Raw genomic sequence first — 15835 nt, 5'->3', positions numbered from 1 at the left:
CTCAGACAGCTCTCAGACTGATAATTTGATTCCAGAGCTTTGTTTTTCATTCATTCAACAAAAAGCTATATTCTCCTTGAAGTTGGAGACCATGACATGCTGATAATATTTCAACTTGTTTGCACCGCTGCTGCCTTTTCCACCAAAGCCTCCACAAATAAAACTTTCAGAACACAGTGTGAGCTAAAGAAGAAACCAGTACTTGTATTGCTTAGCACATTAAACCAAACACTGCTTCCATGCTTCCACCAGGAGCTAACAGAGGAATTAGGTGAGCTAGAGGCCAGCTCAGATGAGGAGGCGATGGTAACCACCAGGGTTGTCCGCCGACGAGTGATTATTCAGGTACCAGCACTAAAGTACTGCACGTCCGGGATAGTTCTGTCCCTGGTAACCCTTAGAGAGTGACCAACCTGGAGCGGTCAGGGCTTGGCATGCTCCCTGGTTAGTGCATGGCCATTTGAAAGCAGATCCCATAACTCTTCTAATTTTTCTTTAAAAAGAAATGCGGTGGTAATGACATTTGCAGCCTACGTCCAGGAGATAGTGAGCGAGCAAGGTTTGCCTTCTTCAGTTCCACACACCTCACCTCGCGCTTGGTCTGGTTTCATTTGTTTTTTTGAAGTTTTACCTAACTTTTCATTAGATTCTCCTAAGCATGTTATCCCGCACCTTTTTTTTTTTTTAATTCTTTTAAACAAATACTTAACAGGATTTTGGCATCTCAGCAGTGCTTCTCAACTGTGCCTTTAATTTTCTAACATTCTTTATGTATAAGCACTTGGCAGTTAGTTCCTCAGAACTAGCACCAAACACTAAGTGGCCTGTTTCTTTCAACTGTTTAGGGAGATGATATGCCTGACATACCACCCGAAACAGTCACCGAAGAAGAATACATTGATGACCACGGACACACTGTGGTGAAGAAGGTATTGTTGACTCTATGCTAAGTTGGTTGATTTCAAACCTTCTGTTTAAAATGTATCAGTACCATGGTATCAAAAAACAAGATACATGAATAAAATGTATTTCAGGTTACTAGAAAAATCATTAGGCGGTATGTATCATCTGATGGCACTGAGAAAGAAGAGATTACAATGCAGGGAATGCCACAGGAACCTGTTCACATCGAGGAAGGGGATGGCTATTCCAAAGTTATAAAGCGTGTTGTACTAAAGAGTGACACCGAACAGTCTGAGGTGAGAACGTCTCACATCCTCCAACGCTAGCTTACGAAAGGGTTAAAATAGAGCTCAAAAAAGATAGACCAGACTGTTTATTCATATTTGTCTCACTTCTGCTTGTTCTGCTTTTAGTTCCACATTCATTTTTTTTTTTTTTCCATGATTCTGTGTAGTCTTTTAAAAACCATCAGGGAGATTTGTAGCCATGTTACTCGTCTTTGTCATTCCATTCTCAAGTTACTTCACGTTGACCACAGCAGAAATCCAAAAGTCAAATTTAAAAAGAAAAAAAAAATTCGCATTTGCTCAGCAAACCAAAAAAACCAAACCAAACCCATTGCCGTAGAGTCGATTCCGACTCATAGCTACCCTATAGGACAGAGTAGAACTGCCCCATAAAGTTTTGAAGGAGCGCCTGGTGGATTCGAACTGCTGACCTTTTGGTTAGCGGCTGTAGCACTTAACCACTATGCCACCAGGGTTTCCTTACAGGGCAAGCATTATGTTATTTAGAAACCAGGTACAAGTATATCACTGGTACTTATGCCTCTTCAGCACACTAGTCCTCTGTAAATCACATTGGATAAATATTTGATATTCAAAACTTCTGCATTTGCGGTCACTAATGGCAGGACCCAGAAACTTTTTGATTTATTGTTTTACTTCCCTCTTTCAGGGATATTTTACTCATTTTTGACCTAATTTGTGACATTCTCACAGTTTCACATTTGTTCACATCCTCAAATTCTTAATATTGTAGATGTGAGAGTCTCTACACATCTTCTGCAGTTTCTCATAGCCTTGAGAGTTCCTTCTTTGAAGGTTAATTGTATCTTCATAATGCCAAAACAAAACATTTAAGAGTGGGGAAAGACAGTTCGATCCATAGGTTGTTATGTCTACATTACACTAAGCAGCCAGTTTCTTATTCATGAAACTTACTGATAAATTTTGCTCAAGTGACTAATAAAGTGGTTGATTTGGTGCCTTGTACGTGCAGGCATCATACAGACATTACCGAGTAATTGTAGTTTACTTTTTTTTCTTACTCTGCCCTTCTTTTCCAACATACAGTTTTCTGGAAGGCCGGTGTATAGTACTGTGTTTGATATGTTTTTTTTAAACACAGAAAAATTGATTATTGTTACATTTTGACAGTCAGAAATTGTGTATTGTGTGTCCTTCATTCATTAGGTAACTTTGTCTGAACCCAGCATTTTGTCCAGTACCTCACAATTTCAGGCTGAACCAGTGGAAGGCCGTAGAGTCAGCAAAGTTGTTAAAACAACCATGGTACATGGAGAGAGGATGGAGAAACACCTGGGGGATTCTAGTTTAGCCCATGATCTTCCTTCAGCCAAAGATGACTTTGAAGAGGTATAGAAGTATCATCATTTTGTCTCTGTGTCTATTTTATGTTTGCTTTGTCTTTGAAAAGAAAATTGTTTATCATTGCGTCGTCTTATACATGAATTCATGGAAGACTGCAGAATAATTCAAGAGGGTAGAATTCCTATTTAAATAACTTGTGCAATGAAGTAGTGTTTCCCCAACCTATAATGCTCATCAGTGTTACCTCAAGAACTTTGAAAAATCCAAATGACCAGGATTTGCTCCTGCTGATTCAGAATCAGAATCTCTAAATTCAGGGCATAATTGTACATCTTGTTTTAAAGTCCCAGACGTGACTTACACTCCCAATTAATAAGGGAAGGAAATAAAATATGTTCCAAAGTATCTTTGCTAGCTAACCTTCTCAAATATTGCCAATGATAGACATTGAAAAAAATACAGATATGCTCTGTACCCATAAATTTTGAAAAAGCATTTCGAATTCTTTAAGGCCTGATTACCAGCAATTAGTAAAGTATCCACAGTGGCAGGTCCACAAATCCTTGCTACAGTCCAAAATCCAAAGACACTGAAAACCAAAACAAGTTTTATAAGTTAGCAGCAAACTGATTTGGCAGTAAAACCTGATCTGAACTGACAGGGAGGTATTTATGGTCTTTTTTTTTTTTTTTAAATATTACTTAGAGTGAGCATTTGTGTTTTTCTGCCTATAAGTGAATTTGTAATATACAGTATAGATATCATATTGCTTTTCTAAAATTAAAAAAAATTAATTTCTGAAACATACTTGGCCCAAGGATTTCAATAAGGAATCATGTAATGTACAAACTTATACAAAATAGTTTTTGCCATTGAAACAATTTTAAGTTAAATGCTGTATGTGTATTCTCTTTTCTGCCCACCAAAGGTATTGAGACTATAGATGAATGAAATGTGCTGGGATGTTTAAAAGGATATCTTCTTTAAATACATTTATTTCTTCATGTTGTGGCAGTAGGCAACCTGGGACTATTAAAATATGAATTATCTGAGTTATAGACTTTGTGCCATTTTTGTTTGTTTGCCTGGTTGCTTCTTTTTGCCTCTGGTCGTTTTATTTACATTAGATTCTCCACTGGAGAATGGTTGAGACAGGCGGGAAATTAAGAGTCCATCAGTACGGACGCTGGCAGCAGCTTTTGTAAAGTAATATAACACATCTCCCTTAAAAATAGGAGAAATTTAAGGGACTTGTTAAATAATACTTGGTACTTAGCTCTGTTACTAAGAATTGTATGTATTTTTTTATATTGCAGATTGATTAAGCATAATATTAGATTTTCTTACGGTGGGGTTTTGTCTTTTTTTTTTCCCTACTTCAGGCTTTGAGTTATACAGGTAGCCACATGAAAGTCCACTTTCCTAGTTTAGTAGAGAATGAAATCCGGAAAGAGGATGGATCCATAATTAAAAGGTTTGGGTTAGCATGGAGCAACGCTTTGTGAACTAACACTATTAAAAAATTTTGTAATTAAAAAAAAAGTAGCGCCCCTAAATATACCCTAAAATCTCCCGGGGACTGCTGTCTCTCCTTGTAGCTGGCTTTTGGTCAAGTTATATATCTGTTATTGTGTCATACCTAGAGCATCCCCTTGATGCTTTAAAAGTAGTATTAAGGCACGGTGCCAGTGATACACATATTGACACAGCCTGACTCCCTGGGTTTTAGCAAGTCACCCATTTATTTGTAGCCAACCAGCTAGGGTAGACCATTGTGTTGGTAGATTTGAAGAGCGTAGGAAAAGAAATCTAATCAATTGCTCACAAATTAATCTTTTGACCAACTACATTCAGCTAAATATTAGTAAGTCATTACTTGAATTGTACATACTTTCTTTTAACAAATGGTTTCATGCTTCTGCATGTGAGTGGCAAATAACATGAGCATGATTTTGATACCCGTGAACCTGAATGTAGCTCGTGATATTGAAACCAAGGCTTTGAGTATGTTAAGAAAATGTTATGAAAGCAGTGAGCAACACATTTTTATGCATATAACAGGGGGCTGGCTGTGAAGTTGTCTAGTCTGCCCCCCTCTCCATCACTGGTTTGATGTATGACTAGCAGCACTGTAAGTATTGAGATAAATAGTGAGCAGACATAATGGAAATCTAAGTTACTGTTGTGCTTTTCACTCCATTGAAAAGAAGGGAACGATTGTCATTTATAGTACTCTGCAGTGCTATTTTAAGCCTCTAGAACATAATAATTATGTTCCTGCATATTGATTTTAATTCCAGCAAAATTAAAGGTTGTGTCACAATTCCACCCTCCAATCAAATGGAAAAACCAGCAGCAGCTAGGAGTTTAAAACAGTGTAATTGTTCTTAGAACTTTAAAAATGCTACATGAATTAAGGATAAAGTGCTTTTTATACTCTATTTTAAGTCTTTCATCCAGTTATTCACCAGGACCCAGGCAAGCCTTGCATGTTCTAGCTTCATGGGATCATCACACTGAAATAAATTTAAAGACCAGTTCATCAAAGTTCTCATTTTTAGCAGGAGAAATTGAAGCCAGGGATGTCCACAACTTGATATAGTTTGCACAGCTTGTTAGTGGTAGGACTTGATTTGTGGTATAAAACACTTAGTCTTATACATTCCTGAAGACATTTTGCTATACCCACTGCTCCCCTGTTAAACATATGAAAAGTCATTCCTTTACTTGAATCTTATGCATTTCATTAACACACTCACGTACGTATGTGTGCACAAAATACCAGGAAATATCATTTGATAGAGGCTTATCCCCAACACCAACATTGTAATCTCTTCTGTTAGCTCTCAGAAAAAATAGATATTTGCCTGTTTAAAGAAAAATAATCTTCTTTAAGTCTTTGGGACCCAATTTGACCTTTTAAGCAAGAGGAACAAATTTAAGCTTTCAGACCCAAAACCATCCATGTAGTATGAAACAAAGGGAGAGAGGGGATAAGAGAGCAGGAGAGAATAAGGAAAAAGGAAACAACTTTAGCTGCTTTTTCTCTGTGTTCTCCCAGTGAAAACAAGAAATTTCAGAATTATTCTAGCCTCCTTTTTCTCTCCTTCCAATTTTCCCCACATCACTCATTGAATTCTCTCAATACTTTAGTTTTTTTATCAGTCCCCTTCTCTGTCTTCTCAGTTGCCACACTCTTATTTCAGGCTCTCACCTCTTTTTTCCTATAGCTTTGCAGTCACTTCCTGACTGGTCTTATGGACTCTAAGTCTGTTCCCTGTGATCTGTTTAAAACAAAAACCTAATCAGATGGTACCTCTGCTTTCACTCCTTCAAAGGCTCTGCATAATATTCTGGATAAAATTCGAACTCTTTAGCCTAGTACACAAAGCTCTTCCCAATCTGTTCTCTACCTGTCACTCCTACACATCGCACTTCACACGGTGCCCTGAGTGTATCATGCTGTTCTCCTACATCCTGCTCTCTATCATTCAAAAGCTCCTCCCTTCTACAAAACACATCTCAAGGTCCCTCTTCTGGGTTCTGCCACTCCACTCCCACCACCAGTCGAATTTAAATTCCTTTTTTTTTTTAATGCTCTCATTTTACCTGTGTTATTCACACATTCATTCAACAAAAATTCATTGATTGCCTACTACGTGCTGGGCTTTCTACTGTGCTGTTAGGACCCATCCATTGCCCATTACAATGGAATCAATTTCAACTCATATACATGACATTGTGTTGATTTACGTGTGTCTCCTCCCCACTAGAACATAAGTTGCCTGTAGACAAGATTCTGTTTGAATACAGCCTCTAATGGATGGATGGAGGGAGGGAGGGAGGGAGGAAGGGAAGGAGGGAGGGAGGGAGACCTTTAAGATTAACTGACAGTGTTCCGTATAAGAGACAATGCTCCTTATAATCACCAAAGTATTTTTATTTTAATCATTTTATTTAAAAAAGAAAAATCTAAGATATAATACAACCTCCCTGCCTTCTAAAAAAAAAAAAAAAAATACAAGGAGTTTTTGACCCTACTGAATCACTCACTCTGCCAATCACCACTCCTCTGTCAGTTTGTTAGACTGTGGTGGCTTGCCATTGCTGTGATTCTGGAAGCCATGCAACCGGTATGTCAAATACCAGCAGGGTGACCCATCATGGACAGGTTTCAGCAGAGCTTCAAGACTAAGTCAGACTGGGAAAAAGGACCTAGCAATCTACTTCTGAAAATTGGCTAGTGAAGTGAAAACTTATGAATAGCAGTGGAATGTTGTCTGATACAGTGCCAGAAAATGAGCTCCTCAGGTTGGAAGGCACTCAAAATACAACTGGGGAAGAGCTGCCTCCTCAAAGCAGAGTCCACCCTAATGATGTGGATGGAGTAAAACTTTTGAGACCTTCATTTGTTGACGTAGCACAAATCAAAGTGAAACGAAATAGCTGCAGACATCTATTAATAATCAGAATGTGGAATTTACAAAATAAGAATCTAGGAAAATTGGAAGTTGTCAAAAATGAAATGGAACACTTGAAGATAGATATCCTAGACATTAGTGAGCTGAAATAGACTGGGATATTGGCCACTTTGAATCAGACAATCATATGGTCTACTATGCCGGGAATGACAAATTAAGAGGAATGGCATTACATTCATTATTAAAAAGAACATTTCAAGATCTATCCCAATGTACAACACTGTCAGTGATAGGACAATATCCATACACCTATAAGGAAGACCAGTTAATATGACTATTATTCAAATTTATGCACCAATCACTAAGGCCAAAGATGAAGAAATTGGAGATTTTTACCAACTTCTGCAGTCTGAAATTGATCCAACATGCAATCAAGATGCATTGATAATTACTAGTGATTGGAATGTGAAAGTTGGAAACAAAAAAGGATCAGTAGTTGGAAAATATGACCTTGGTGATAGAAATGACACCTAAAATCACATGATAGAATTTTGCAAGACCGATGACTTATTCGTGCCAGATATCTTTTTTCAACTATATAAACTACGATACACACGTGGGCCTCACCAGATGGAATATACAGGAATCAAATTGGCTACCTCTGTGAAAAAGACGATGGATAAACTCAATATCATCAGTCAAAACAAGGCCAGGGGGCTAACACAAAACAGACCATCAGTAACTCATATGCAAGTTCAAGTTGAATGCTGAAGAAAATTAGAACAAGTCCATGAGAGCCAAAGTATGACCTTGAGTATATCCTACCTGAATTTAGAGACCATCTCAAGAACAGTTTGAGGCATTGAACACTAATGATCGAAGACCAGGCAAGTTGTGGAATGACATCAAGGACATCATAAGTAAAGAAAACAAAAGGTCATTAACAAGACAGGAAAGAGAAAAAAAGACCAAAATAGATGTCAGAAGGGTCTCTAACTTGCTTTTGAAAGTAGAATAGCTAAAGCTAAAGGAATAAATGATCTCATGAAAAAGCTGAACAGTTTTCAAAGGGCAGCTGAAGAAGACAAAGTAGAGGATTATAATGAAATGTGCAAAGACCTGGAGTTATAAAAGTGAAAGGGAAGGGCACACTTGGCATTTCTGAAGCTGAAAGAACTGAAGAAAAATTTCGAGCCTCAAGTTGCAATATTGAAGGATTCTATGGGCGAAATATTGAAAGATACAGGAAGCATCAAAAGAAGATGGAAGGAATACATGGAGTTACCATACAAAAAAGAATTGGCCACTGTTCAACCATTTCAGGAGGTGGCATATGATCAGGAACCAATGGTATCGAAGGAAGAAGTCCAAGCTGCACTGAAGGCATTGGTGGAAAACAAGGCTCAGGAAATACCAGTTAAGATATCTCAACAAACTGATGCAACACTGGAAGTGCTCACTCATTTATGTCAAGAAATTTGGAAGATAGCTACCTGGCCATTTCACTGGAAGAGATCCGTATTTGTGCCCATTCCAAAGAAAGGTGATCCAACGGTATGTGGAAATTACTGAACAATATCATTAATTTTCCTGAAGATAATTCAAAAACTGTTGCAGCAATAGAGGGTCCTGGACAGAATGAGAGAAAATTGTAGAACAAAACATCAAATTCACAAAAAAAGACACACTTACTGGTCTGACAGAGACTAAAGGAACCTCTTAGTCTATGGCCCTCTGACACCCTTCTGACCTGGAACTGAAGCCATTCCCGGGGACCACCTCCCAGCCAAACAATAGACAGGCACATAAGATAAACAGTAACACCCAAGAGGAACGTACTCCTTAGAAAATCAATTATTGACGATCAAAAGGGCATTAATTACTCAAAATCAAAGATTAGAAGGCAAGAAGATGTAGAAAATTAGGGTGAAAGAAAATGGAGAACCCAGGGTGAAAATGAGGAGAATGCTGACACATTGTCGGGAATGAAACCAAGGTCATGAAGCACCTTTTGTACAAACTATCAAATGGGAAACTAATTTGCTCTGTACACTTTCACAGAATGCACGCACACACACACACACACACACACAAAGCAGTTGCAGCAGTGCATTGACAGGGAACTGCCAGAAATTCAAGTTGAATTCAGAAGAGGACATGGAATGAGGGATATAATAGCTGGTGTCAGATGGATCTCAGCTGAAAGCAGAGAGTACCAGAAAGATGTTTACCTGTGTTTTATTGACTATGTGAAGGTATTCAACTGTGTATATCATAACAGATTATGGATAACATTGTGAAGAATGGGAATTTTAGAACACTTATTTGTGCTCATGAGGAACCTGTACATAGACCAAGAGGCAGTTGTTTGAATAGTGCAAGGGGATACTGTGTGGCTTAGACTCAGGAAAGGTGTGCGTCAGGATTGTATCCTTTCACCATACTTATTCAATCTGTGTGCTGTGCAAAGAATCCAAGAAACTGGACTATATGAAAAAGAAGGTGGCATCAGGTTTGGAGAAAGACTCATTAACAACTTGTGATATCCAGATGATACAACCTTGCTTGCAGAAAGTAAGAGGACTTGAAGTACTTACTGATAAAGGTCAAAGACCACAACCTTCAGCATGGATTATAACTCAATGTAAAGAAAACAAAAATCCTCACAACTGGACTAATAAGCAACATCACAATAAATGGAGAAAATGCTGAAGTTGTCAGGATTTCATTTTACTTGAATCCATAATCAATGCCCATGGAAGCAGCAGTCAGGAAATCAAAGGACCTATTGCATTGGGCAAATCTGCTGCAAAAGACCTCTTTAAAGTGTTAGAAAGCAAAGATGTCACTTTGGGACTAAGGTGCACTGATCCAAGCCATGGTATTTTCATTTGCCGCATATGCATGCAAAAGCTGGACAGTGAATAATGAAGACCGAAGCCTTGATGCCTTTGAATTATGGTGTTGGTGAAGAACGTTGAATCTACTATGGACTGCCAGAAGAACAAACAAGTCTGTCTTGGAAGAAGTACAGCCAGAATGCTCCTTAGAAGGGAGGATGGCGAGACTTTGTCTCATATAGTTTGGACATGTTACCAGGAGCGACCAAGGTCCCTGAAGAAGGACATTATGCTTGGTAAAGTAGAGGGTCAGCGAAAAAGAGGAAGACGCTCAACAAGATGGATTGACACAGTGGCTGCAACAGTGGGCTCAAACATAGCAAAGATTGTGAGGACAGCGCAGGACCAGGCAGCATTTTGCTCTGTTGTACATAGGGTTGCTATGAGTTGGAACCACCTCAATGTCACCTAAGAACAACAACAGCAAGGAGAAGAACTGAGAGTAAAGGAATGACATAATCATTTTCAAGCAGGGATACAGGAAAATAATGTTCTGAAAAATAGAACTATAATAGTTATAATCTTTTTTTCTCAAGTAAACACCAGTCTGATGAGGGAAACAAGTAAGCAATCTGTTAAATGACAGTATAAAACATACAATGTGCAAACAAAGTATGTGGGGTTCAGGTAGTGAGAGGAAGGATTTCTCTGTCCGTTTTTTTTTTTTTTTTTTTTAACGCTTTCCCTTCCTTCTTTGCCATCTCTAGATGAAGCCTCAGCAATTGTGGCAAAGTTCTTCTCTTGTTTGGAGCCCTAGTGGCACAGTGGTTAAGAGCTTGACTGCTAACTAAAAAAAGAAAAAAAAAGGTCAGCAGTTCAAATCTACCAGCTGCTCCTTGGAAACACTATGGGACAGTTCTACTCTGACCTATAGGGTCACTATGAGTTAGAATCAACTCAACATCAACGAGTTCCTGGGTATTGATAGGATAATATTCCAGCTTCCAAAGATCTGTTTGCCATGGAAAAGTTCTTCAAATATAATTTTTTGGAAGTTTTGGTTGGGCTGGAACTCTAAAGATCAAGCTAGCAGCCAAGGTGTTTTAAGTAAATTACATTAAAAAACCATTTGTCTGGCAAACAGTACTTAAAATCACTATTTCAGGATGAATCAAACTCTTTTAAATCAGTGTAAATTAATCAAAACGTTAAAGCTCCATAGTTACTGTCTTAGTCATCTAGTGCTGCTATTACAGAAATACCACAAGTGGATGGCTTTAACAAAGAGAAATTTCTTTCAACACAGTAAAGTAGGCTAAAAGTCCAAATTCAGGGTGTCATCTCCACGGGAAGCCTTTCTCTCTCTGTCAGCTCTGGAGGAGGGCTCCTTGTCATCAGGCTTCCCCTGGTCGAGGAGCTTCTCAGGCTCAGGGACCCTAGGTCCAAAGGATGCACTCTGTTCCAGGTGCTGCTTTCTTGGTGGTATGAGGTCCCCAGCTCTCTGCTTGCTTCCCTTTCTTTTTATCTCTTGAGAGATAAAAGGTGGTGCAGGCCACACCCCAGGGAAGCTCCCTTTACATTGGATCAGGGATGTGACCTGAGTAAGGGTGGTATTACAATCCCACCATAATCCCCTTTAACATAAAATTACAATCACAAAATGGAGGACAACCAGACAATACTGGGAATCATGGCCTAACCAAGTTGACACATATTTTGGGGAGACATAATTCAATCCATGACAGTTACTTTTGAGAGAATTACAGCAGGTTTTATTTATTTGAATGGTAAAATTTTTTTAAATATCTCTGTTCCAAAACATGCTTTTTAAAATCCCATGAATCGTTTCAAACAATGTCATGATACAATGGCTGTATTTGCTATATTAATGGGTCAGTGTAGAAATATCTAGAGGCAGGACAGTAAGTACCCTTCGCAGGCTGAGCAGTACTTTAATATAATGGTTACCCCCACACCTGTCGTTGTGAGGTGCCTTCAAGTTTATTCCTACTCACAGCAACAGCATGTGACAAGAATAGAACGGCCCCATATGGTTTTTTAGGCTATAATCTTTACAGTAGCAGTGTGCCAGGACTTTCTCACACAGAGCCGTTGTGTGGGTTCCAAACCACCAATCTTTTGGTTAGCAGCCCAGCCTTTAGCCATTGTACCACCAGGGCTCCTTTTACCCCCACAGTTACTGGCTGCCTTTTAGGAGTGGAGAAACATCACAATTCTCTTTCTGCTTTCTTCCAGGACAACAATGAGTAAAGCCAGTACCCAGAAGAGGGCTGTGGTGAAGGACCAGCATGGAAAACACATTCACTTGGAGCACCTGGAGGATGTACCAGAAGCATTAGACCAGGACGACCTCCAGCACGACCTCCAGCAACTCCTTCGGCATTTCTGCAAGGAGGACTTGGAGCAAGAGGCCAAATAGGGGCTGCCCAATTCTCACACCAGAAACCACATACTCACTCAATATGCAACTTCCCGTTTCATTATCGAAGTGACCGTAACTGGCCTCATTAATGGGATACCCTGACATTTCCATTTTTGGCAAATACACTGCATTTTTCTTTAGTTTTCCCCATCCTTTTTAACTGTCCGCTAAGTTGTGACCAAAGATAGCATCCTTTCTTCTGGATGCTGTATCCACTACTTTGTTGTGTTTGTGCTAACCTGGGAACTGGCCACCTCCATTGTTCTTTGCTTCTGCACAAGCTCCATGAAAATCCATTGATCAGAAGAACTTTACCTGCAGACCTCTTCAAGTGACGGCATGTAGGAATCCCTCAGAGGGATATCCATGTACAATGTATATAGTTGAAATGCTCAGATGAACAACATATTAAAATTAAAACCACTGCCTATCATAACTACTCTGGGCATCATGGAATAAAAGGCCTCTAGAAATTGCTGAACAATGGTTAATTAAGATATTGCTAACACAATCAAATGATAATACAGTTCTACTGCAAAAGAAGCACTTCAGACCTACCATGCCCTTAGAACTTCCAGAGTAGCTGCTGCTCCTAGTTAAAAATGAAAGAACTGTCCTTATTGCTGGTGCTGGCCAGCTGTGATTTATGACTCTCCAACAACCACTCGGAGGGAGGGAGAGAGAGAGGGAGAGCAGCCGGCAAACAGAATGGAACAATGAGGTATTCAGTTGCTAGTAGCTACATCCTGTGGCGTTCTGGCATCTTCAGGTCTTTTGGATTTGAACAAGTTGGCAGGGTATTTTAAAAAGCTATAACTACTGTAGTTTTCCAGTTTTCTTTGCTGCTTAAGCAAACCGCGCTGTCTTACTGGTGGTACTTTCTTCTGTCCACTGCACTGTAGATAATTCATTGGAAACAAGATTTACCCACTACACAGAAGCTTAAACTCCTTCACTATGTTTGAGTGGTTTCTTCTTCTTTTTTTTTCTTTCCAGGTTTATATCTTTTCTAATACCTGCATGTGGCATTTAAAAATCAAAACCACGGTCCAAACCCCTCTTCTAATCACATTAATGGTTTTCATCATTTCTACACAGATCAAGCAGTTTTCACTGTTCAGCTGGGTCTGTTTTTCCGCTTGCAGATAAGATTGAGAAACCTTAAAAATTTGGTTTTGGTTAAAAATGTCGGTTTATTTATTTGAAATCCAAACTTCCTTGGGAACGCTTAAGTGCATTTGTGCACTTTCGTGTTTGTTTGTTTTAAAGAAGGGAATATAACAATTTGAGTGATTCCCATGTCCTGTTCCTTATTCCTCTAGTGGTTGAAGCTGTGTAGCCTTTTAACATATATATATATATTCACAAATATATTCATATAAACAGTATACATTTGGAATCAGTTATTTGTTAAAGAAAAGTATAGTCAACGAAGATGACATTAAAAAAAAAAATCTATTCTCCAGGGGTTGAAAATTTTCCAATTCTAGCTGGTCTTTTCCTGTTGTGCAAAAATGACTCAGTGCTCCAAATATCAAAAACAAATGCGACAAACAATGGTACTTCATCATCTAAAATAACATTGCCAAGAGAGAAAATTTTCTGGGAGGGAGGTTTGCCACAAGCCAAACCTCCTAAGCGTCTAATGTTAGCACTTTTTGGCCGTCGGATAGGAAACAAACCATTCTTCGGCAGCCAAAATGAGAGCGGGCCATGGTGAAACTTTTGGAGACCCACCATGGCCTTCTTGTCAAAACCTTCACTGGAGCTCAAGAAAAGCATTTCTGTTGTGTTATTTGCAGTGCAGATGATGTCTGTGTAACAACATAATGGTTATTCACCTGTTTTTTTTTTTTTTTTTCTGAAATTGATTTTGCTGTGTTATCAAAAAACTTGAATACTGTGAGAAGAAGTGAATTTTCAGTTGATGAATCAGCATCTTGTTCCCATGGTGATAACACTAATTGAATATATCTATGAGGGCATGTATTAGTTAATGGAAAAAAAATACAACACTAACAATACATAGCTGCAATGTGTACAATGGCTGATTTAATTAAATAAAATGTACAAGTGTTAAATGTGGCAACTGCGATTTGTTCTTCTTTACACTAATCTGTGATTTCAGGAGAATAAGAAATTGTTAAAGAGAAGCATAGATTTAAAGCCAACAGGAAGACATAAATTGCTTTTTTCTCTCTTATTGTTTTTATTTAGCAGTTTTAGAGGCTGTATGCCTGGCACTGGGATAGGTAGAAAGACTTCCCTGCCCTCAAGGAACTTATATTTTTATTGTTACATAAATGGAGAAAACCAAGGATTTGACTTTAGTTTTGAAATCTTGTTAGCTGCCTTGAAGTCTGGCCTCCAACTCACAGGGAGCCTACAACGGAGCAAAAGGCTAGAAGGTCTCATGGTCATGGCTGGGGATCGGACTGTTGTGATCCACAGGGTTTTCACTGGCTGATTTTCAGAAGTAGATTGCCAGCCCTTTCTCCCCAGTCTGACTTACTCTGGATGCTTCCCCTGAAACCTGTTCAGCATCATAGCCTCCACTGACACGAGCTGCATTGGCCAGGAATCGAATCCGGGTCTCCTACATTGTAGGTGAGAATTCTACCACTGAATCACCAATGCCATATTCAGGAGCCTGAACTCAGGGGAGATGAGGAAAGGGGAACCAGGACACGGCACCGCAGGCAAGACCCACAGGGCAGATCCATGTTAGTTCTCTCTCCTAAGGCAGCAGGGTGCCTTTGGGAACAGCAGACAGCTCAGGAGTTTCATTTATCTTTTGTGGTCTGAGAATTAGAAATTAAATGGATATGTTGACATAAATAATGATATGGAGGGAATATGCAAAACTGAAATCTTGTATGTAGAGGTTTTTTTTGTTTGGTTTTAAAATCTCTTTAGTGTTTCTATAATAGTTTTATAGTAAAAAAAGTTTAAAAAACAGTTTAGAAATTGAGTGGGCTTCATTTAAATCTTATCAGTATGAGATAAAAAGTTCACCGATTTGGTTAATCTGCCTAATTAACTTACAACATCTTCAGAAATTAAAATACCAATTACACATGAAACTTTACAAAGAAAAGAGTCAAAATTCAAAAAAAAAAATCTTTCCAAAGTAGGAGTGCCTTTGAGTCCATTACACTTTAATGTGCTGCACCTTCTGTTTACAGGAACTCTGGGCCTCCTTTGCTTTGGGTGTAAATAATGTAATCAAAGCATTAGAGAATATTCAGTGCCTTCTCATGCTTACTTGGCACACAAATTCTTTTTTTTTTTTTTAATGAACTTTGGTGGCTGATAAACCCTTTTACAGGAAGATGTTTAAGAAGGGGGAAAACCCTCCAGACTGAGGGAAAGCTATGTGCATCTCATAGATTACCTGCCTTAGGCATAAAGAGGTGTAAATTACATCTAAGTACATTGGGAACCCTGGTGGCCTAGTGGTTAAATGCTAGGGTCAGCAGTTTGAATCCACCAGGCGCTCCTTCGAAACCCTACGGGGCAGTTCTACTCTGTCCTATAAGGTAGCTATGAGTCGGAATCAACTCCACGGCAGTGGGTGGGTGGGTAAGTGGGTGGGTAAGTACATTGAAACAGTTT

The 15835-nt window shown here is 38.9% G+C and overlaps 1 protein-coding gene across 16 annotated transcripts in view; it reads left to right on the top strand.

The window, feature by feature from the left end:
* Positions 1 to 14305, top strand: part of ANK2 (ankyrin 2) — a 765621-nt gene extending 751316 nt beyond the window's left edge. For 15 of the 16 annotated variants that reach the window (XM_049885478.1, XM_049885480.1, XM_049885477.1 and 12 more), the window contains 4 exons: positions 846 to 929; positions 1035 to 1199; positions 2379 to 2561; positions 12034 to 14305. In XM_049885478.1, coding sequence (XP_049741435.1) covers positions 846 to 929; positions 1035 to 1199; positions 2379 to 2561; positions 12034 to 12048 — 447 coding nt within the window. In that variant the 3' untranslated portion in view covers positions 12049 to 14305. Of the gene's footprint in view, positions 1 to 252; positions 346 to 845; positions 930 to 1034; positions 1200 to 2378; positions 2562 to 3898; positions 3991 to 12033 lie in introns of all 16 variants that reach the window. The other variant, XM_049885487.1, reaches the window with a different exon arrangement.
* The last annotated feature ends 1530 nt before the right edge of the window (positions 14306 to 15835 follow it).

The sequence above is a fragment of the Elephas maximus genome, chromosome 5 (assembly GCF_024166365.1).
Source record: "Elephas maximus indicus isolate mEleMax1 chromosome 5, mEleMax1 primary haplotype, whole genome shotgun sequence".
Classification (NCBI taxonomy): Eukaryota; Metazoa; Chordata; class Mammalia; order Proboscidea; family Elephantidae; genus Elephas; species Elephas maximus.
This window is presented reverse-complemented; position numbering and strand designations above follow the sequence as displayed.